This window comes from Gossypium raimondii, chromosome 13 (assembly GCF_025698545.1).
Source record: "Gossypium raimondii isolate GPD5lz chromosome 13, ASM2569854v1, whole genome shotgun sequence".
Classification (NCBI taxonomy): Eukaryota; Viridiplantae; Streptophyta; class Magnoliopsida; order Malvales; family Malvaceae; genus Gossypium; species Gossypium raimondii.
Genome location: NC_068577.1, coordinates 13,939,578 through 13,962,959, shown reverse-complemented (window position 1 = coordinate 13,962,959; position 23,382 = coordinate 13,939,578). Strand labels below are relative to the sequence as shown.

Here is a 23,382-nt window from a genome sequence, read left to right as displayed (position 1 = left end):
AGCACTAGGCAGAGGTGCAGTTCAGACTAAGGCTAGACAACTAGCCTTAGTTTTTACAGTGAGGCATTGAGATGACCAGGATGTGGCTTATGTGATTGTCAGCACGTTTGTTATGCATTCTTTAGCTTATTTTGCATTGATTGATTGTGGTTCCACGCACTCTTACATATCTAGCAATATATCGGGAAATTTCGAGATTTTGGCTGAGGACACTTGTTGTGAACTTTTTATGATTAGTCCTTTGGGTCAGTCTGTCTGAGTTAATAAAGTGTTTAGAAGGTTTTCACTTGAGGTTAGGGTCTAATATTCCCAGCTGATTTGATGGAGTAGTTGTTTAGAGAGTTCAATCTGATTTTTGGTATGGATTGGTTGGTGGAGCATCTGGTTGGATTAGATTGTCAATCTAAGAGAGTGACCTTTAAGGTTGGGGATGGAGAAGAGGTTGTGATGGTCGGCGAACGTTAAGATTACCTCTATAATGTGATCTCTGCTCTTGTAGCTGAAAAGTTAGTTCGTAAGGGATGTGATGCATATTTAGCATGTGCATGATAAAAGTATCGTAGGTTCGACTATGAAAGGGATTCGTATTATTAAGGATTTTACTGATGTCTTTCTTGAGGAGTTGTCGGGTTTCCCTTTGGATAGGAAGGCTGAGTTCGGAATTGAAGTTCTGCCAGGGACTGCTTTGGTATCTATAGCCTCATATCAAATGGCATCGAATGAGCAAAATGAGTTAAATTTGTAGCTTCAGGAACTCTTGGATAGGGGGTTCATTTGGCCTAGTGTGTCCCCCTAGGGAGCACCGGTCCTCTTTTTCAAAAAAAAAAGATGGTTCTATGAGAACATGTGTAGATTATCATCAGTTAGACAAATTTATGGTAAAAAAAATGTACCCACTTACGATGATTGATGACTTCTTTGATCAGTTTTGTGGGGCATCTGTATTTTTAAAAATCGATCTTCGTACGGGGTATCATCAATTGAAGGTTAAGGAGGCCGGTGTGTATAATACTACCTTTAGGACTTATTATGGGCATTACGAGTTCCTTATCGTGCCCTTTGGTTTGACTAATGCTCTGGCAGCATTCGTGGATCTTATGAACTGGGTTTTTCATCCATATTTGGATTAGTTCGTCGTATATTTATCGACGACATTTTGGTTTACTCTAAGATCAAGGATGAGCACAATGAGCATCTCGGGGTAGTTTTTCAGATTCTCCGTGAGAAGGAACTCTATGTCAGGTTAAGTAAACGTGAATTCTATTTGAGCAAAGTTATGTTTCTAGGGCATGTGGTTTCGGCTGAGGGGTATTCGAGTAGACCCTGAGAAGATAGAGACTATTCTGGATTGGAAGCAGCCTAGAAATGGGACTGAGCTTTAGAGTTTCTTGGGTCTAGCGGGTTACTATTGGAGGTTTGTTGAGGGTTTTCACTGATAACAACTCTTTTGACTAAGTTGCAACGCAAGAACGTTCCATTTGTTTGGGTTGTTAAGCAGCAATTGAGCTTTGAGAAGCTCAAATCGGTTTTGACTCAAGCACTCGTTCTGATTCAGCCTAAATTTTGGAAGGAGTTCGTTATGTATAGCGATGCATCTCATACTGATGCAAGAAGGTAAGGTGGTAGCGTATGCGTCTAGACAGCTTAAGCAGCATGAGAGCAATTATCCGACGCATGACCTCGAGCTTGTCGTTGTTGTCTTTGCATTTAAGATTTGGAGGCATTATTTGTATGGTGAGAGGTGCATAATTTACATCGATCATCAAAGTCTTAAGTACCTCCTCACTCAAAAGGAGTTGAATCTTAGGCAACATCATTGGATTAAGTTGCTTAAGGATTATGACTCTTCGATAGAGTATCATCTCAGTAAGACCAATGTGGTGGCCGATGCTCTTAGTCGTAGATCTATGTCTGAGTTGAGGGCAATGTTTGCTCACCCAAGTTTGTTTGATAATGGTGGGATTCTGGCTGAGTTGCAAGTTAAACCGTCTTGGTTGGATAAGATTAAGAGTAAACAGCTTCTAGATGAGTCTTTGGTCAGTCGGGTTCAGCAGATTGATGACGGTAAGACTTGAGAATTAGGGTTTAACAGTGATGGTATTTTGTGCTTTCAAGGTCGAATTTGTGTGCCTAGTGATGTGGATTTGAGGCAATCTATTCTGTGGGAGGCATATAGTAGCTCTTATGCTATGTATCTTGGTGGCAATAATATGTATCGTGACCTCTGAGAGTTATACTGATGGTTTGGGCTAAAACATGAGGTAACCGATTTTGTGTCACATTATTTAACGTGTCAGCAAGTTAAGGCTAAGCACAAACTTCCTTCTAGATTACTTCAACCCATTAAGATTCCACTGTGGAAATAGGAACGGGTAACTATTGACTTTGTTAGTGGATTGCCTTTGACACCTACTAAAAAGGACTCGGTTTAGGTTATTGTGGATCGGTTCACTAATTTTGCTCATTTCATTCCTGTTAGGAGCAATTACTCCTTACAAAAGTTAGTGAAGCTATATGTATTTGAGGTTTTTAAACTTTATAGGGTTTTGGTATTGATTATTTCAGGCCGAGATCCTCTGTTTACTTCTCGTTTCTAGAAAAAATTACATGAGGCTCTCGAAACTCGACTAGATTTCAGTACGACATTTCATCCACAGACCGATGGTCATTCTGAGAGGGTAATTTAGATTTTGGGGATATACTTCGGAGTTGTGTTATTGATTTTCGAGATAGTTGGAAGGATTTTTAACTGCTACTTGAATTTTCTTACAATAATAACTTTCAATTTAGCCTTCAGGAGTCCCCTTATGAGGCACTCTATGGTCGAAAATTTCGCACTCCACTATGCTGGAACGAGTTAGGTGAGAGGAAGGTTTTGGGTCATGAGTTAGTGGCTGAGGTTGAGGATAAGTTTCGTTTGATTTGGGATCGACTTAAGGTTGCTTCTGATAGACAGAAGTCTTATGCAAACTTTTAGAGGAGGGATATTGAGTTCGAGGTTGGGGATCGTGTCTTTCTTAAAGTGTCTTGATGGAAGAAAGTTCTTAGATTTAGATGTAAGGGAAAGTTAAGCCCTCGGTTCATTGGGTTGTATCGAGTTTTGAGGTATATTGGGTCGATTGCTTATCAGTTAGATTTGCCTCCGAAATTGGATTGCATTCATGATGTATTTCACATGTCCAAGTTGAGACATTATCGATTAATCGTTCCCATATGGTTCCAGTGTTACACAACACCCCTAGTCCAGCCTAAACGTTATGATTGAATTTGAAAGTGTTACGAGGGAGGGTTTTGAAACCGATGATACTTCGATAAAACCATGTTTAGTTATTTGATAAAGCATTCAAGTATTACATAACATGTTCATTTATTTCGCAGGGGAAGTTTGGAAATCGTTTAAAAAAAAACCAAGCTCGTATTTCTAAAAACCATTTGTTAAAATCATTTTTTTGCGTAATGTATTTTGTCAACGTTGCAGAAAAGAAAGCAAAACGAAATCCAAATCCAAAAGTTAAAACCATACAGTCCAGAGAGTCTCAAACATTTCAAACTCTCAAGAAAACCAGATTTAAAATAAAACCATTATTACTAAGTAAGAACAGATTTCGGTCATGTGGTCACTGCTGAGCCTCCGTCGCACCGACCCACCTAAGCCTGTGGATTACCTGAACAAAATAGATAAACAGATGTGAGTTTTCATAAACTTAATATGCAACCTAACAGAATACAGATATAGAAATATCACGCTTAACATTCTCGCATACAGATAACATATATACTCAAACGGAACAGTCAGACATACATATCAGTGTTCTACTCAGAGCAGACTATCAGAATATTAGATTACATGATTTAGGGTTTGGTTAGCCCTTACTAACCCTACGGAAGGCCCACAGTTGACCGGAACGACCCGTGCGACCATAGGGAAGATTTTAGCATTTTTGGGCCCACATGCCCGTGTAGGTCCACACACCCATGTGGCCTACACGCCCAAATTAACCTTATCCGCTGGCCCACACGGCCTGGCCCAAAACCCACACGCCCAACTTGGCCTAGCCCGTGTGGCTTACATGGCCACATTCACACCGTCACATGACTGTGTCTTGTGCACGGCCATGCCTTCATCAGTCACACGACCATCTCTCGCACACGGCCAACCACACGGCCAGCCACACGCCCATGTGACGTCGACAGACTCCATTTTTTGGCTTTTACTGAAGCTCAATTTTTTGTGTCAGGAGTACACACCTGGTTTGATTTTGATGCGAAAACACTCCCAAGACCACCAGAACCTATAATCGACATGACAAACTTTCAAAATCAGTCTATTTCCCAATTAAACTAAACTAACGAAACCGACAACGGTGAAATTCGAGTGATCAACGCTTACCCGATTTCTCAAACGACTCCAACTACGATTTTGCAAGAGAAGAACTCTGCACCTCTCGGTTCTCTGCTGCCAAAATCACAAATTCAATACCAACGAAAAAGACAACATCGTTCTAAAACGGCTTTAAAGAAAATTCTCCCTAACTCGAGCAAAAATATAATACCACCACTTACCAAAACATATGAAAACAGGGAACCGAAATACCGTAATTTGGAAGAACAATTTTGACAGATCAAGGAAAAAGTAAAAAAAATTTCGTTGGGAAGAAAACACAAAGAAAAAACGTCAGAATTGGAAAAGGGAGAGATTTTTGGAAAATAGAAGAAAAATAAAAAGCTTGACCCAAATCCCACTACATCCACATCCATAACCATCTAACTAACTTAGAATCCTACTACTACTGAACCATTATCAACCATGGAAGTAAAATTATCATCTACGCTCACATAGGAAATCGAATACAGGACCTCCAACAAGCTAACTCCTTACCACCCGAACCAGCAAGCTCATTCTAATATGAGTTTACTACAGATAAAAATAACCCAACCCACCAAGGATAAGGTTAGAACAAAAAATAATACAATTTTCCAAATGTGGGACTTGAACCCAAGACCTCTCAGACATACCCAGAACACTTAGCCACTGAAGTAGGTACATATTTATGTCAAATTTCACAAAAATAGACTTAAATTATTTAAGGCATTACAAGTGGAGAAGGTTGAGTTAAGGACGGACTTGTCTTTTGAGGAGAAGCCAGTACAGATTTTGGATCGTAAAGTTAATGTCTTAAGGAGGAAGACCATTCTGTTAGTTAAGGTTCTGTGGCAAAATCATGGTTCATAGAAGGCCACTTGGGAGCTTGAGGACTCAATTCGTCAGTAGTAACCCTATCTTTTTTAGTCAGGTAAAATTTCAAGGTCGAAATTTCTTAAAGGAGGGAAGAGTTGTAGCGCCTCAAATTTTCTTTAATATGGAAAGTTAAATTATGACAAGTAATTTAATTTGGTTTAGTGGTTATGTGTTCTATATGTGTGTGTGAGGTCTTAAGTTCAAATCCTACCTTTTGAAATTTTGTTAATTTTTGTCTCTAATGTTATCCCTAGTCTTTTAGGCTTAAATGTTATTTCCATTCAAGTTATGATAGAATGAGTCTGTTGGTTTGATGGTAAGGTGTTTGTTAGCTTACTTTTTGGTCTTGCGTTTGAATCTTGTGGTGCGCAATTTCGAAAATATTTTGCTATTTGCCATTTGTTGGAGGTTGAATTCACTTTGAACTCTAGTAAATCTGATGGGTTAGGATTTAGTTGGAATTAAGGTATTTTGAATATATTTTATTTTAAAAAAAATTATCCCAAATCCCTATTTTCCCTTACCCATTGCCGTCCAACTTTTTCCCCTTTTTGCACGTTTCTACTTTTTGGTCTTTCCCTTCCCTTGTCACGTTTATGTTTCTTTTCTCTCCCTTTCTTCTTTGAGTTCCATTTTCCTTCTTCTTTTTTTTGCTACCTTTGTAACACCCTAAACTCGGCCTGGATGTTATGGCTGAATCTGGTGATGTCACATGGTAATGTGTCCGAAATCGTAGGTTGTGTTGGAAAATCGTAACTTTGCTTAAAACAATTTTCACTTAGAAACTTTTAAGTATTACTTATTAATTCTAAAGTCGTGTTAATTAATCAGTTGAAAATTTTTAAAACATTTATTCTATGCGGAAGCTTTTAAAATAATTTGCATGTGCGTGGTATTTTCATAAAACATTCATCTATTTTGAAAACCTGATTTTTACCTATTTCTTGCATATATAACCAGAAAACAGTATAAAATTCAAATTTTAGGTAAAAATCCTTAGAGGCCATTATTACAGAAAAATATCCCAAAATAAAACTTAAAATCGTAAATAAGTATAGCAAAAAGGAGTCGTGTGGCCACCGCTGAGTCCTCCGCCACACCAATCTACCTATATCTAGGGATTACTTGTATAGATTAAACAGAAGGGGTGAGTTTACGAAAACTCAGTGTATAATCCCCATGCAAACTAACAGATAATCTCGGTTTGGGCCTAAGCCCTTTTCAATATCAGTATTAGTATCAGTTTAGACCTTAGCCCATTTCAGTAACAGTAAGCATTAGGGCCATAGCCCATCATAGTACAATAACAGTGACAGTTATGTAGTTACCAAATCCTACCCAACCAGCCTATACACTCCATCTCCGTCCAACCCTACACTCCATGTGGGGATATAATCAACCCACCCATCCCTACACTCTAAATAGTACCGAATGCGGTACTAGACAGTAGTTGCAGCTGAACTGCCAGTAAGTTAGGCTTAAAGCCTTTCAATACACTTCCTCCAATCAATATCAATTCCCAACCTAATGCAATGCATCATACAGACATGTCATTGTATCATGTATAATCAGTATAGTGTATATAGCATGCTCAACATACAGACATACATAGCTATCTTATATAGGCATATAACAATCTTTCAATCATTTCAGTCAATTAGGGATCTAGGTAAACCTATCCACCTTACAGTAGGTTTACAGTCAACTTGGGTGACCCGTGCAACCTTAGTAGTCAAATAGTGAAAATGGGCCCACGACCCATGTTGCATGCCCATGTGGGCCTACACGGCCCAAAATGGCCTTGGCCGTATGGATCTCACGGCCTGGCCCAATATTCCCACACGTCCGTGTGGTTCACCCGTGTGGGGCCCATGTACCTGTGTGGCCCACACGACCCAATTCGGCTCGGCCCATGAATCATACATGGCCAGCCTCGTCGATCGCACGCCCATGTTCGATCACATAGCCTACCACACAAGCGGCCGCACACCCGTGTGGCGTCGACAATCACATTTCTCGACTTTTTGTCGATTTTTGTTTTGAGAGTTGTGTTTACACACCTGATTCATTTGTCACTTAAAAGCACTTCCGATGTCACCAGCACCTTTAAAACTGAGCAACCCCCAACTACGAATCCGAGCAAGATAGGTCACCACTCCCACAATTCGCTGCCGACGATTCTGAAAGACCTAATGTTAACAACAATTCACATCTTTATAATCAAGAGAATAGAAAAACTTCCCCTAATTCACAAAACATAACCACCTTACCTACTAAACGAGTAACAGTGGAACCACACTACTCCAACGCTAATCAAATTGCTCCAGCCCTTAACCTTCAACAAAGAAACGGTTGACAGATTTAACAAGAATCCATAAATCAAAATACACCACAGTTACGAAACTTACCACCAATGTACGAAAGCAAATCGGAGCTGAAAAAATGCGGCAACAAAGATTAAAGAATGAATGGACTAATGGAGAAACTAAAGCAGAGAGAAGAGAAGAAAAAATTCAACAAGCAGTCGGCAGCAAACAAAAAGAAGAAAATGAAAGTCGACAAGAGAGGATTCAAGGAGAATTTCAACAATAGTGAAAGAAAAGAAAAACAAGATTGAAGAGGGAGATTAGAGAATTTCGGCAATGTGCAAAGTGACACATAAAAAAATCAGAATTTGGAATTGGAGAGAGAGAAAACAAATTTTCCAAAAAGAGAGAAAAAAAAGAAAATCTAAATTAAATCAGATAACCCCTCAATCCCTCAATCTGCTCCCACACTCCCTCACAACTACTCAAAAAACTATCCACCACTCTCTCTCCCTATCCAAAATCCCTTAATTTTCTCTCCTCACTTCCCACTACACCTCTACCAGGTATTTCAGTTCTACTCAAACTCTCCAAGACACCACTAGCAAAAATATATCCCCCTTGCTAGGGCAAAGACTTGAACTCCAAACCCCTCACGCACCAACTAACACCTTAGCCACCAAACCAATAAGCCCATTTTGATATATTTTACCAACATATATTTATAAGCCTATTGATTAGAGATAGGGGTTTATTCATTTAAAAACAAAAATTTACCCAAGCTAGGGCTTAAACTTGGGACCTCTCAATCACTTACCAGAACACTTAACCACTGAAGCAAACATACAATTTGTGTGTCACAAAGATACAGAAAAATATATAAGATATTTTGGAGCGTTACAACCTTATTTGTTCCCATTAAGTGGTTGTAGATTGTTTCGTTGATTCTTCAGTGGTATTCGTAAATCCAAGCAAAATGTAAGTTATGTCGTTTATTTTTCTACTATTGAATTTAAATTCGTTCTTTGGGGAAAGATAAGTGTTGGTTTAGTGTTTATGTTGATTCTTGTTGTGTTAAGCATTTTCGTGGTCCTTGGTTAGGTGAAGGAAATGATAATTGTGTCCCACCAGCGGAGTAATTCTCATGTTGGATGTTGTTTTTGAGTGGTAAGTACTCGAGCTTCGCTTTAGGGATTGAAATGTTGATTTAAGGAATGTGATTTTGGGTGGTAGTTTGATGATTAATCGGTTTAATTGGATGAATGATTATAGGATTCTTGGGTTCCCGGTTGCGTGGTTAATAGAAAATACTGTCAGGTGTAAGAAACTAACCCGAAACATCAATCAAAACTCAAAAAACTTACAAAATAGGGTCTGGTTTCAAATGTCACACGGTCGTGTGGCAGGCCGTGCAGAAGACTGTGTGCATCATACAACCGTGTGGTAGGCCGTGTGTGATTACATGGCCTGGATTGGTAGACCGTATGGACCACACAAGTTCACTTGTTGGGCCATGTAGCATTCTATTGTTTGGCAACTTTTCCATTTTAAAATATGATAAAAATATGATGCTCTACCTTCAAAAGACTTAAAAAAAATCTTTATAACATAATTTTATTTCTATTTGAATTAAATTACATAAATTAATATTTGCACATATATACTTCAATTACAATACCACTCTTTAGTTAAAAGACCCACTATTAAAAGAAAACTTCATTGCAGGTAATCCATTGAAACATACCATCTATGAATATCAACATATCGTCCCAATAAAATTGGAGACAAGTTTCTCTAAAAAAGGAGTTGGTGGGATCATTTTCTTCAAAACCTTGAACTTCGATGAAGAACCCAACCTTCACACATTCCATGTAAACATGAATTAGGATAATCTCCACCATATGATCATGAAACTCAAAACCTCAAAAACCTTTGCAATTCGCACACCTGTCAATGCTTCAATTAATATCAATATTAACAAATATACCAATTAGATTTATTTTTATTTTTGAAAACTAAAGTATATATTTATTGAGAAAACTAAGAAACAGAATGTCACAAGGAATTAAATAGACATATCATTACCATTCAGAAACATGCACCAGACACACATCAATGGATTAATAATGTAAAATTACCAGATAAACTCTACGTGCGTCACAACTCCCAACAGATTCCTAGAACTCAAATCAAGCCAACACAGGTGCACTAACCAATTTACATACTGATGATTTGTCTGTGCAGCAAAACAAAAATGAATCGCCAATGTAAAAGTGATGCTGAAGACAAAGTCAACTAGACACTTAAATGGGCAATAAAAGAATCAAAATTGGCCTTTGATAAATCTAATCTACGAAGTATTCATCTTATATAATAAGGAAATACATCAATCTAAAAGATTAGTAAAGCTTAAAAAATCACAAGACTAGTAAAACTTAGGAAAGCCTTGCCATTTCATCACCTAATTATCACAAGCAGAATTAGCAACAATTACAATTTAAAAAAAAATAGAAAAAAAATCAAATAGAAGCAAGCAAACAAATCATATAATTTCAAAATAATTCTTAATTTCTCATTATTTCCCATAGGTAATTGTCTCACTGTCCATTTTGACAATTGAATTTCGAACTTGAACCAACTGATTTCACTTAAAGTAGCAAATCACTGAAGAGAAATGAATGAAGAAATTGAACAGAGAAAATCACCTAATTGTTGAGAGTTCCATTTCTGAAAAGAGTAGAAATGGCTAGGGCTTCTCTTTTTTTTTTTCTTTTTTTTTTGTCAACAAAACTACTACTTTTCTAGCACAGAAATGGAATCAAAGAAGAAAAAACAAGAAAGTGAGAAACTTAACGAGAGTAGATAGAAAGACGAGATAAAATTGTGTAAAATGTCGTACGGATATTTTTTGTATCCCTTAATAATCTCAACTGATTTGTTACCATAATATTGAAATTAATAAACTTAATTAATTTAATCTCTTTCAAGATTTTAAAATTTTATTTTATATTTTTAGGTTATCTTTAACAAAATAAACTCATATAACTTATATTTAATTATAGGTGAGCAAAACTCGATTCGATTCAAAAAAATAAAAAAAAATTGAATTTCGAGTTAATCAAATCAATTTATTCAAATTATTCGAGTCAACTCGGACAAATAATTCAAGTTACGAGTTTCGAGTTCGAATCAAGTTGAATTTTACAATTCGAATAATTCGAATAGCAGATTGGTATAAATACCCTTTTGGTTCTTGTTAAGTTTGAAAATGAGCAAATTGATATCTCTCTCAACAAAATTACAAAACATTAAAAAATAATTTTTTTAAAATTCTAAAATTTAAAAAATTCTAAAAATATATAAAAAGTTAAAAATTAAAATTTTTCTAGAATAATAATTTTGGGGATCTAAATAAGTTAATTAATGATTCAAGTTTATCATACTAAAGTATTTTTATTATTATTTTGCTTTGAAAAGTTTTGCTTTGAAAAATTTTTCAAATATATATATAGTTTCAAATTTATGAGTTCTAACATGAAATTAGTTATACTATAACAAAATTTTAATTTGACATGTTTAATTTTTTAATTTAACTCGAACAATTTCACTTGATTAGACTCAACTCGAATTTCATTTCAGTTGACTCAATTTGAAAAAAAAATCAAATCCAGTTAGAATGATAAAATATGAGTCATTAACTCGAAATTTTTTCACTCGTTTCGACTCAATTCAATTGAACGCTCACCCCTATATTTAATAATTGTCTATGAAACTTAAGTTTATTTTAATTATGTAATCTCAAATCTTCCGTGCTAAGCTAAAAATAAAAAAAAATCCTTACAATTAATTACTTGTTTTTGTGTGGGTAAAGAAGTAATGAAAAAATTAGATTTTATTTGACATGGAAGATAAAATTAATTAATTTAATTAAGTACAAAGATTTTTTTCTTTGCGTTTAGCTTAATAAGAAAGATTTAATATCATATAATAAAAAGAAATTTGAATTTTGTAGGCAATTATTAAAGATGAGTTATTTGAGTTGACACTATGGAGAGAGAAAAATTTCACAATTTATTTAATTGATTTTGATATTCTGAAATTTAAATTTTCAATATTGAAAAAATAGAACTTTTGGCAAGGGATAAACAAGTATAATTTAATAATTTTAATACATTATTTTAGTTTCTATAATTATTCACTTTAATCTTTAATATATTTTTTACCTCAATTAACACTCAATTAACACTTAAAAGAAGATTTTTTTATATGACCAAAATGAAAGCAACACAAAATTTAGGTGAGCAAATGAAACTATAAAGATGATTTAAGTATATAATCAATCGTAATAAGATATTTAACGCTTGAATTATTAAAATAAAAGCGTCCAGAAGATTGGATGAATTATAACATGTGATTTTAAGTAACCAAAATGAAAGCACAATGACTAACTGAGCAGTTTACCCATATATAAATATAGGGTTACTCCAATTTTTTTTGTTCATTTATTTGAATACCCTTCTCTGTCGTCTCTGCAAATCAGTTTTCTTCTCCTCTCATCTCAGTTCTCACCCACCTCCGTGTCCGCTGGTTTTCGCCGGATCTGACCCGTGTCCCGTGTCGGATCGTGTCGGCACAGGTACTGCACCCCAAATTGCAAGTCCGGGTAACGAACGGGGCTTCTATTGATGGCTTAGCTCTTTCTTTCCATATTAGCGATAAATAGAACATTGAATAGCTAATAATTGGGTTTCTAATATCTTTCATATTCAAACTTCTCAAAGAAAACTATGACACTTTTGATTTGTCATCATTTTATTGAAAACTATAAGGGTTTATATATACTTTTGGTAGTGCTAATTAGCATTTGTTGTTTCTTCTGTGAGAAACTTTATTGCTGTCCATAGTAATTTGAGGCCAACTTCAATGAGATTTGAGTGGCAAGTGGTGATCAGGAAATATTGATATGCCTTTTTATTCTTGTTCATTTGCAATAGGTTGATACCAATAGCAAGCGACATGCTTTGTAGTTGAAGCTAACATGGTACATGGAACGACAAACGATTTTCTAGACCGTCAATGCATGTTCAAAGGGATTGAACAAGAAAAGTTTTTATTTTCAAAATTTAGGATGAATTGTTTTATGGCCTTTGAAGTATGGAATTGGCTTTGTAAGAATACTTGTGTTTTTATCAAAAAGCCAAGTTGTTTGATGATGCTTGTCTTTTAAATTCCCATCAACTGCTGCATTCAGTGGGTTGGTTTAGTATAAGATTTATTGACTAAAATGGCTACAATCCATGCTGTCAAATTAGGTAGTAACTTCTTGGGATACTTGTATCCCTTTTGTAATGGAATTTTTTTATTTCTGCAAGTTCATCTATGTCAAACTGACTTGTTGGTTTTGCAGGATCTGGAATTACAATGTCTTCATCATATCTTCCAGCAACCACCGATTCAATTGCTCGGGCCCTAGAAGCCAAAACACCATCTGAAGCCATCTCAATCCTCTATCGTGTATTACAAAATCCTTCATCTGCTCCTGATGCTGTGCGGATTAAAGAGCAGGCCATAACAAATCTGTCTGATCTTCTCAGACAAGAGAACCGAGCAGAGGAGCTCAAAAGTCTTCTGGCCCAATTGAGGCCCTTTTTTGCGTTGATTCCAAAGGCAAAAACTGCCAAAATTGTTCGTGGTATAATTGATGATGTAGCGAAAATACCTGGAACATCAGATCTCCAGATTTCTCTTTGCAAAGAAGTGGTGCAGTGGACTCGTGCCGAGAAGCGAACTTTCCTACGCCAACGAGTTGAAGCTAAACTTGCAGGCCTTTTGATGGAGAACAAGGAGTACTCGGAAGCACTTAATCTCCTTTCTGGCCTAATTAAGGAGGTGAGAAGGTTGGATGACAAGCTGCTTCTTGTGGACATAGACTTGTTGGAGAGTAAGCTTCATTTCTCTCTCCGAAACCTTCCAAAAGCCAAGGCATCTTTAACAGCTGCAAGAACAGCAGCAAATGCGATTTATGTCCCACCAGCTCAACAGGGTAATATAGATTTGCAGAGTGGAATCCTCCATGCAGAGGAGAAAGACTATAAAACTGCTTATAGTTATTTCTTCGAAGCATTTGAAGCTTTCAATGCTCTTGAAGATCCTCGAGCTGTCTTTAGCCTCAAGTATATGCTGTTGTGCAAAATAATGGTGAGCCAGGCTGATGATGTTGCTGGTATAATATCATCAAAAGCTGGGCTTCAATACGTGGGGCCTGAACTTGATGCCATGAAAGCTGTCGCTGATGCCCATGCAAAACGTTCCCTGAAGCTTTTCGAGATTGCTCTTTGTGATTTCAAGGCTCAACTAGAGGAAGATCCTATTGTCCACAGGCACCTTTCTTCCCTCTATGACACTCTACTGGAGCAGAATCTCTGCAGATTGATTGAGCCATTCTCAAGGGTTGAGATCGCTCATATTGCCGAACTCATTGAACTGCCTGTAGACCATGTGGAGAAGAAACTTTCTCAGATGATTTTAGATAAGAAGTTTGCAGGGACTCTGGATCAGGGTGCCGGATGTCTCGTTATATTTGACGATCCCAAGACCGATGCCATCTACCCCACAACATTGGAAACCATCTCCAACATTGGCAAGGTCGTAGACAGCCTCTATGTCAGGTCTGCTAAGATAATGGTGTAGGGTGTGATACCTAGGAATGGTTATATTATTAATCACTCTGCTTCGAGCCCGGGGAGAAAGTATGTTTGCGGATTGACATGTTTCAATGTTTCGGTTTTAATGGTGTATTGCGGAAGAACATTTGATTCAAATATGTGGTGTATTGCCTGATATGTTTCTAGAACTTTTTCTAAGTTGTCTTTCTTTGAATTTAGCTTGTTCACTTTATTTGGCAACATTAATTCTTTAATAGAACCACATCTTTTTAGGGATAAGTGGAACCAACTTTCTCATGACTTTAGAATTATATTCTCATCTAAACTTGGTTTTATCGGACAAGAAGAATAGGTATAGTTCAAAATTATCATTTTGATACAATGATTAGAATTATCTATGATCCCTTTTAACTTTTAAATAGGAAGATAAACGGGTTTCAGTGAGCTCGAATTCACATATTAATTTATCAATCAAGTTTTTTCCTTAATAATTGTCGATTTAACTATTAAATGCAATTTGAATTTCATACAAAGTAAATTTTAAACTTTTGATTGAATATGTTAAAAAGAAGATAGTAGTTAGCATTAATAAATTTGAAGGCATGTTAAATTTGAACTTTACATGTGAAAAATTTACAATTTGATTTGTGTCTTAGAGATGCTTTAATACAATAAGCTAAGGACTACACTAACAAATATTTTAATGTTCGAGAACTGATTAAAAATTAAACCATAATTTCGAGACTGTATAGTGTAACTAATCCTTCTTTCTATTCAACTCATTTTGATTGTCCTGAAATGATTTTTGTTTCCTTATTTTTCATATAGATTTTATATATACAACAAAATTATAACTGCAACAAAAATATTTTTATTAAAATATTTTTGAAGAAATTATGGAGATAATATGGTCCCTAATATCATATTAAATAATATGACCCCCAGTATTTTATCCGAACAATATGTGACTGCAATTTATGATCATAGGCACAGCTTCTAATTTTAGTATGGAAAACTGAAAATAGATCGGTCCACTCCAAAAGAAGAAGTTTTATTATTATTTTATTATTTTTACATTGACTCCGCCCAAACCGCACCAGAAAATATAAGCCACACAAAAAAACAAACAAACAAACAAACAAACATTTCCGATCCGGAAAAAAGTTAGATCGTTGACCATGAACTCCGGCACATCCGACGGAGAATTGGCGGCGAGTGGATCGAGCGGGAGGGTGAGCACCACATCGTCAGCAGACAAGAAAAAAGAGAAGGCAAGAGTGAGCCGCACGTCGATGATACTGTGGCATGCGCACCAAAACGACGCCGGCGCTGTCCGCAAGCTTCTCGAGGAAGATCGGGCTTTGGTCAACGCTAGAGATTACGACAGCCGTACGCCTCTCCACGTTGCTTCGCTCCACGGCTGGATCGACGTCGCCAAGTGCCTCCTTGAATATGGTGCCGATGTCAACTCCCAAGATCGCTGGAAGAATACGGTGCCGCTTTAAAGGCTTTCTTTCGTTTTCAATGTTCTAATATGGATTTAACCTGAATTTTGTTGATTCGATTTTTGTTCGCTTGATGATGATAGCCTTTAGCTGATGCAGAAGGAGCTAAAAAACATAATATGATTGAACTATTGAAGTCAAATGGTGGATTATCTTACGTAAGTTCAGAATTTTGTTTTGCAGTTTTCCATTAGAGTATTTTGCGAACTATTTTCTTTTGATATTTAGTCTAAATTTAAAGGACTTCTCAAAATACATGCTCTCTTAATCGCATTATTCGTTGTAATAAACCTTGATCGTGTGATGAATGATTATTTGCGGGGAATGACACTTTGATTTTATGCGATTACTCTGACTGTATCCAGTTTATGTTTCATTTTGGTCCACATTTATACATTTCATACTTGGTTCTAAGACTGAGGACCTATATATTGTGGCTGACTTGATGGTTGATATTATGGATTGTTTTATTTTTAAGAATTATTATTTTTTGAAAGCCTGGAAGGACGTCATATTGGATGTGGCTGTTTGGTCAGAACGTTGTTTAAAGTGATTCATATCCATTGATCTGATAACTTTTATTTTTGTTTTAAGTAATTCATGAACAGTTTCCTTAAAAAGTGAAATGGACCCTGCTTTTGGCTCTTAATAGTGCTTGTTAATTCTCTCTTATAATCTGATTGATTTTTGAGCTAGTAGAAATACTTGTAATTAAGACCTTGTTAGTTTTGCATTCTAACTTCTCTTGTGAGTTTTAAGTTAAAATTCTATTTGTTGCAGGGCCAAAGTGGAAGCCACTTTGAACCAAAGCCGGTTCTGCCCCCTCTACCAAACAAGTGTGACTGGGAAGTTGACCCTTCTGAGCTGGACTTCTCTAGTTCAAATATCATAGGAAAGGTGTGATTTCAATTTCTTACTATTGCTAACTTGCGGAGCAGAACAAAGCCCGCTTGCATGCATGCGAATTGCTTTTAAGTGTAAAGCGATTTTGAGAAAAACTGGTTGTTTTATTTTTGCATGATGCATCTACCTTGGTTTTTGGCTTTGCTTGGTAAAGAGGATGGAGAATGAGAAACCTAGAAATTTTTATCTAATTGTTAGGTTTCAGAACCACTTCTCAACTTTGTAGCTTAAGCATTGGAATAAAACTTTTTCCTTCCTCCTTGTGATCCTCCCAACCAAGCAAAGCCATAATTCTTATCATAACTAAGACTAATGTCTTCTATCATTTTTGGTGTCTGAAGTGCCTGTGATTCTTAGATAAATCAGAGGGTTTATCATGGATGTAGACATGTGGTGTGTGGCAAGAAAGGAAATAATAAAGACCTTATGACTAGCATAATTGTAATCTTCTCCATTGAAAGATAGTAACCATTTGATGAAATCAAGATTTACTATGTCTGAATTTGACAATCATCATGGACATTTACATCAAAATTGGCCCTTATCATGAAGTGGTCTTTAGAAGTATGATATCATCTCCCTGTACACAGAGATGGCTGAATGTATATGTCCTTTTCTGCTTAGTAGAAAGATTGATTACTATAAAAGCTCATACCTGAGATTATGTTTTTTGGGCTAATGTAAGTTTGAACTAGCTATCAAACTTCTTCAAATGGTTTAGATTGTTGGCGTGTCTCTCTGATGTGTAAGTTCCATTTGCCAGTTTCGAACTTGAGTTCATATGTAAGCTCCGTAATTTCTGGTTGTAAGCAAGTCAGCATGCAAGTATCTGGAATATGTGCTTTCTCTAATTATATCTCATATTGCCAGGGGTCATTTGGTGAGATTTTAAAAGCCAGTTGGCGAGGAACACCTGTAGCTGTCAAACGCATTCTTCCATCACTTTCAGATGATAGATTGGTTATGTAAGCCCGCGATGTTTTGAATGTATCTCTATAGTTTGCATCCAAAGCTCTTTCCCATAAAAGTTTCCTTCTTTGGTTTGTGTCCTATGCTGAAAAGGTGAATATGTTCTAATTGACAATGAAAAGCAGCCGAAGGAAAAGATAAACCGATTTGAGTTCACAGAAGAAGGCATGAAACATTTTCTTTAGTGACACATGCATCTCCTTCTTGTAATTAGCTTCAATTTTTGAAAGAAACTCCCATATGTTACCAGGTTAATTTGATGCTTGTTGTAGCATGATTAATTTCCTATCTATCCTGATTTTTTACTGAATTAAGAAGGCAACTTGTGTGTTTTCTGCTCTGCTGGTTCAGTCAGGATTTCCGGCATGAAGTGAATTTGCTTGTAAAGCTCCGCCATCCTAATATAGTTCAATTCCTTGGAGCTGTCACTGACAAGAAGCCCCTTATGTTAATTACTGAGTATTTAAAAGGGGTATGTGAATGTATATATGTTTCTCAATCCAGTTTCTCTTTAGAGTTTTGAAACTTTTGCTCTAATTACTCTTTCTTTAATCTATATTATGTTTTATTACAGGGTGATCTTCACCAGTATCTCAAGGAAAAGGGTTCGCTTAGTGCATCAACAGCCGTCAGCTTTGCTTTGGACATTGCGAGGTATATAAGAATGTTTCTAGGCTAAGTTGTATAGTCGGTGCAGCGCTATGTGTCCTGCTCTTGTATCAGAGTAAACCTTGGAGTAAAAGAGTGAGAAAATGCAGAACTGTATCGTAAATCACGTTACTTTTTTAATTAGGATAAAATCATTTGTTTTCTTTGGTTTTTATTTTTCTAACTTCACGTCCTTTTGACTGGGAGTTACTCCGCAGAACATGTGTTGGCTATGTGATAGCATTTAATTTTCTCTCATATGTACGGCTATTTTGCTAATCTGGATTTTATGATTGTGGCCAGGGGTATGGCTTATCTTCACAATGAGCCAAATGTTATAATTCATCGAGATCTAAAACCAAGGCAAGTCGGTTTCTATTTCAGTTTTGCTGAGCAAGTAATCCTGGTTTTTCTTCAACTAGCTATTTTTTGAGGATTCTATGCATTTCATAGACTGCGTGCGTGCTTATGTTGGGGATATTTCCTTCAAATTTGGAAGGGTTAATGAACTTGGCCTTCTGAAAGCACAAAAATCTTCCTCATTAGTTGAATTCTTTTCCCTTTTCTTCCATGGTTGAAAACTTTGAATTGCATCGACTTTTCATGTTATAATATTCCTTTTTTTTTTTGTCAGGAATGTGCTTTTGGTCAACTCCAGTGCTGATCATTTGAAAGTTGGAGACTTTGGACTGAGCAAACTCATCAAGGTTCAAAATTGTCATGATGTCTACAAAATGACTGGGGAAACAGGGAGTTGTGAGTGTTTGTGCAGGTTTCCTTTGGATAATAAATGATCCTCAGATTCTTAGGTTCTTTAATTTGCATTTGGGACAGATCGTTATATGGCACCTGAAGTTTTCAAGCACCGGAAATATGATAAAAAAGTGGATGTTTTTTCTTTCGCGATGATACTTTATGAGGTAATCTTCTTCCTCCTTCAAAATGACATTGATAGTAATCTATTTGAGATTAGTTCTAATGCATGATATTCTTACTTGGAGCAGATGCTTGAAGGAGAACCACCATTCTCGAATTATGAACCTTATGAAGCAGCTAAGTATGTTGCAGCAGGACACCGACCTTCTTTTCGTTCAAAATCATACCTCCCTGAACTCAGAGAGTAAGCCATCTCTATGATTCTTCTACTTTACTAGAAGGTTTCATGGCTTGTGCTACACCATGTACATGGTCAAACCACAACTTGAATTTTATAATGATAAGTAGGTTATATATAAGCTATAATATCTGCATGCAGATTTGCATATTGTTGACCTTAATACTGCCTTACATCTCCATCTTCCTAGCCTTTGGTATTATCCAACCTTTTAACTGCAAAATCTCTTCTCAAAGATGTTTAGCAATTAATGTTAATACAGTTACTTAACAAACAATTTGAGGTGCTGGACTTGGACAAGTGGAATTGCTGATTGTTTTCTTCTTGAATCTTTCTTAGCTTAACAGACAAATGTTGGGCTGCCGATATGAATCAAAGACCTTCTTTCTTGGATATTCTCAAGTGGCTTGAAAAGATGTAGGAAAAAAATGTATCCTCAGATCATTGTTTGAATATATACAATACATAGTGTTCAAGATTTGATGTAACTGATGATAAACCTCCCGTTTCCACCAATCACCTCCAAGCTCCCCCATTTGTGCCAATGGATGGTACTGTAAATAGACTCAGTAAGTTGCTTGTTATAGATTTTACCATAACTGGTTTTCCTCTATCCTCTTTCCAAATTCAGTCATAAAAGTATGTCTGCATTTCAATTTCAACTCTTTGGAGGTCACCCGAATTTGCATATAATAAAACGTTTCCTCATCGTACATAGTTTTACTTTTCATCCTTATCGCCATTCACCATTGATTACGAGGAGCAATAATAGGCAGGAAAATATCTATGTTGTTATATTAGTACTAATTTTTTAACTGGTTGGACAAAGTTTTCCTAGTTTGAGCTTTCAGGTTGAATTTCTGGATTTTGTTTTTTTGCTTAGGTATGCTTTTTGAATCATGGCTTGCTTCATGGTAGCTGTTGCTCATTTCCTGTTGTCAGACTTTACAATTCTTATCTGTCAACATTTGTATTATATTATTGTCATAACCAGGTTTAAGATATTTTATATTTATGTAATTTTAACATGTTAATATCTCTATTATATAATTTTAATTATTTTTCATTTTGTATTTGTCATATGATCTTGCTATGCCTGATATTGCCAGATCTGCCCGTTGCTTTAACTTTTATTCCTGTTTATTTTATGAAAAATTACATAATTCTTCTTCGGCATTCAGTCTTTTCATTCTAAGGTTCAATTTGGATTTGAGGAAACCTTAAGCGTTTGGGTGGGGATCTCAAATTTTGCCCTCAATCTTCATTTTGCAATCAGGTTGGGTTGCAAAATGTGATAGAAATTAAGTGATTTTCTATCATCATAAACGAAACAAAAGTGTCGGATATCAAAATGTATCCGACGGTTTTTGTATATTTAAAAGGTCATGCTTTCATACCCACATTCAAACATGTCCGAGTATGTGTTAGATATAAATGCTTTAAAAAAAATGAAGAGTATGAATAACATAGGTAATAATAACAACTACCAAGCTTGTCATTTTGTATCCCCTTACCTCACTCTCTCCCCAAACTTCATCCATTATAGAAGGTAGCCACAAAGATATTACACATTTCACATGACACAGACCCATTCCAGCTATGAGACCTAGAAAATTATTTTTGTCAAAATATTTTGTAACAGTACAGGGAAAAAAACCTATGGTCTTACGAACTTAAATAAGCTTCTTCTTCTCGAAGAAAGTTTTCAAATGCCAAAATTGTAATCCCGCTACTGATAGGCAAAGAAACAGTGAGAGGAACGACAACCAGAACATTTTGGAGGTTGTAGCTTTGTTCAGTTCCTGCATTTCTTCTTCTCTGGAACACACACACACACACACAAACACACACAAAAAGAATCATATGCAGAACCCAAAACAGTGAGTGAAGAAATAAGATTCCTTCAAGAGGAAGAGCTATGCAACAACGACGATGGATAAGATGTTTCCTTACCTCTCACGCAAATAAAACATTTCCTCATGAATGGATTGAATGGTATCATGCAGATTCTTCAGCTCAAGTTCCATCGCCTGGTATTTACAATAGAAATAAAAGAGAAAAACAATAAGGTTTTTCTTTTTTCCATCTAGGATTCAGGTAAGGGATTAGAACATAAGCACCAATTATGTTACACAGACTTGAGGTATGTGTTTGAAATGAGTATGGCAATTTTTGTGAAGTGTTTCTCATACCTATTGATGACAATAAAGAATCCGAGCATCAATGTTCCAAAGGCAGGCAGGTAGGTACTCCTAAAGGTATGAAAACAATAGGAATGCAAAAAACCTAGCATGCCTAATTGTTCTAGAAGAGTGATAGTGGGTTGGTGTTTGCTATCTAGGGTTTACTAATTAGAATGAAAAGAGACTCAACTGCTTTAGCACTAAGGAGAGATAAAAGGTTAATGTTACATTAATTGTATCTGGGTTAAGCATCAGGATCTTATACATATTAAACTATATTCTCAGACTGTTTTGCTTAGTAAGGGGGCAAATCAACAGCTGCAGAAACGACCATGTAAGAGAGTGTCCATCTAATTTACAAAAACCCAATCCGTAGCTCCAAAGATTGAACCGCAAGCAAGGAAGTTTTTGTTCATAGAAAAGGCCAAAGTCACAGAAATTGGCCTAGTGAACTTCATAACCAACATCTCATGATAAGTGAACATGATGGATCTGATGAAAAAAAAGAACATAACAAGCCTTGAACACTAAAGAAAAAGCAGTAATTTTCTATGGAAAACCGAGACCGAGAGACCCTGGTTTAAATCTTTTTCCAAGTAATTCCAATCAACCAAGATGATCCTAATGATCATTACAATAAATCTACGTAGCTTTCAACGCTTAGAACTACAAGCACTCTAAATTGAACCATTGTTACAAAGAACAACTCAACTATATATATTGTAGATGCAACAATTATGGTCCCTTCACCAGCCAACCCCCCCCCTAAAGCAACATATTCGTGGGAAGGGATTATAATACTTACATCGACTTGGCCTTTCTTGGCAACGTTAGTCCAGTCCTTGGTGTGGACTCCAGTCCTCCAATCGAAATCAACGGTGACCGTGATCGGCGGCGAATGCTCCGGCGCCCAAAAGCAAGCCATGTAATCACCTTGCTCCGTCGCCGTGAATGCAAACTGCCCATTCTCCACCTTTTCTGCCGAGTGAAAATTATTCCCATACGAAGACGTTACCTACAAGAATTTACAGCCCCAAAACATCTTAAACTACTCCCAAAACTCAAAACACAAAATTAGATAGAAAAAGGTTGGGTTTTTTTTTATGAGTACCCTGACGGTGAGCTTGTGAGAATCGGGCAAAGGATGATCTTCGTTAGGTTTAACAACGTGGTACTTTCCGACAGTCATTGAATTGCTCTTGATGTCTTCGGCGATGCATTTAGTTTGTCCCGATTGCAGATCGAAACGCAAAGATTGCGATGCACGGAATAAAACCCCCACCAACAGAACCAAGACCAATACTGACCGGAGAATCATGGTCAACGGCGAAGCTTTGATTCCACAAAACAAAGAACGCAGAATCAGTGGATGCAAAAAGAAGAAGAGATTGGGGAGGAAAAATAAAATTAATAATAATAGTAGTGCTAATAGTAATAAATAGAGGTCAAAATTAATAAAGACACGCGGTGGGATGGGATTGGAAGAGACACGTAACTGTGGAGACTTTTAGATACGATTAGGCTGTTTGATGTCCTAAAATCCCAGATCTGTCTTAACGTAACAGCACGTTTTATACAGATACGCACAACATTGGATCTGTATTTCACTGTTTTGTCTTTATTTTTTCAATAATAGTAATAATAATTCAGGGTTAAATTAGTTAGAAAGTCCGTTTCCATAATTAATTAAGAAATTAGGTTTTAAATAAATTTAGGAAATTAATTAATTTTGGAGCGAAAACAAAAACACATTTTGTTATACATGTTTTCATCGAACAATAACTTTTAATATAACAGCTAATTTATTTCCTATATATACTTCCATTTTCTTTCTTTTGCATTCAAATTCT

General features: G+C 36.2%; 3 protein-coding genes across 5 annotated transcripts; 2 read left to right on the top strand and 1 right to left on the bottom strand.

Moving 5' to 3' along the window:
* The first annotated feature begins 12,017 nt into the window (after positions 1-12,017).
* LOC105783621 (26S proteasome non-ATPase regulatory subunit 11 homolog) lies at positions 12,018-14,489 on the top strand. 2 transcript variants are annotated; one of them, XM_012609183.2, is made up of 2 exons: positions 12,018-12,181; positions 12,953-14,489. In XM_012609183.2, the coding sequence occupies exon 2, from the start codon at positions 12,967-12,969 to the stop codon at positions 14,233-14,235; it is 1,269 nt and encodes a 422-aa protein (XP_012464637.1). In that variant the 5' UTR covers positions 12,018-12,181; positions 12,953-12,966; the 3' UTR covers positions 14,236-14,489. The 2 variants fall into 2 exon arrangements, with proteins under 2 accessions (XP_012464637.1, XP_012464638.1); XM_012609184.2 differs by having other exon boundaries at positions 12,038-12,208.
* A 695-nt stretch (positions 14,490-15,184) lies between these two features.
* Positions 15,185-20,079, top strand: LOC105783944 (integrin-linked protein kinase 1). 2 transcript variants are annotated; one of them, XM_012609659.2, is made up of 11 exons: positions 15,185-15,703; positions 15,799-15,873; positions 16,496-16,612; positions 17,489-17,583; positions 17,939-18,059; positions 18,162-18,241; positions 18,539-18,598; positions 18,870-18,991; positions 19,070-19,155; positions 19,240-19,355; positions 19,689-20,079. In XM_012609659.2, exons 1-11 carry the CDS (start codon positions 15,389-15,391, stop codon positions 19,768-19,770), a joined length of 1,269 nt encoding a protein of 422 aa, XP_012465113.1. In that variant the 5' UTR covers positions 15,185-15,388; the 3' UTR covers positions 19,771-20,079. The 2 variants fall into 2 exon arrangements, with proteins under 2 accessions (XP_012465113.1, XP_052482306.1); XM_052626346.1 differs by having other exon boundaries at positions 15,568-15,703; positions 15,815-15,873.
* A 690-nt stretch (positions 20,080-20,769) lies between these two features.
* LOC105783597 (transmembrane emp24 domain-containing protein p24delta9) lies at positions 20,770-22,952 on the bottom strand. Its single transcript, XM_012609151.1, has 4 exons — positions 22,644-22,952; positions 22,338-22,547; positions 21,303-21,379; positions 20,770-21,167 (listed from the first exon to the last, which is right to left on the bottom strand). Exons 1-4 carry the CDS (start codon positions 22,848-22,850, stop codon positions 21,023-21,025), a joined length of 639 nt encoding a protein of 212 aa, XP_012464605.1. The 5' UTR covers positions 22,851-22,952; the 3' UTR covers positions 20,770-21,022.
* Positions 22,953-23,382: the final 430 nt, after the last annotated feature.

Bases quoted from the DNA above. Each gene is read 5' to 3' on its own strand.
- LOC105783621 (XM_012609183.2), top strand. From the start codon at position 12,967: ATGTCTTCATCATATCTTCCAGCAACCACCGATTCAATTGCTCGGGCC.
- LOC105783944 (XM_012609659.2), top strand. From the start codon at position 15,389: ATGAACTCCGGCACATCCGACGGAGAATTGGCGGCGAGTGGATCGAGC. The intron at 18,599-18,869 runs GCAAGTCGGTTT...TTTTTTTGTCAG, and splicing joins CATCGAGATCTAAAACCAAG to GAATGTGCTTTTGGTCAACT. The intron at 19,356-19,688 runs GTAAGCCATCTC...AATCTTTCTTAG, and splicing joins TACCTCCCTGAACTCAGAGA to CTTAACAGACAAATGTTGGG.
- LOC105783597 (XM_012609151.1), bottom strand. From the start codon at position 22,850: ATGATTCTCCGGTCAGTATTGGTCTTGGTTCTGTTGGTGGGGGTTTTA. The intron at 21,380-22,337 runs GTAAGTATTATA...TGTAAATACCAG, and splicing joins CCAAGAAAGGCCAAGTCGAT to GCGATGGAACTTGAGCTGAA. The intron at 21,168-21,302 runs GTAAGGAAACAT...TGTGTGTTCCAG, and splicing joins ATGTTTTATTTGCGTGAGAG to AGAAGAAGAAATGCAGGAAC.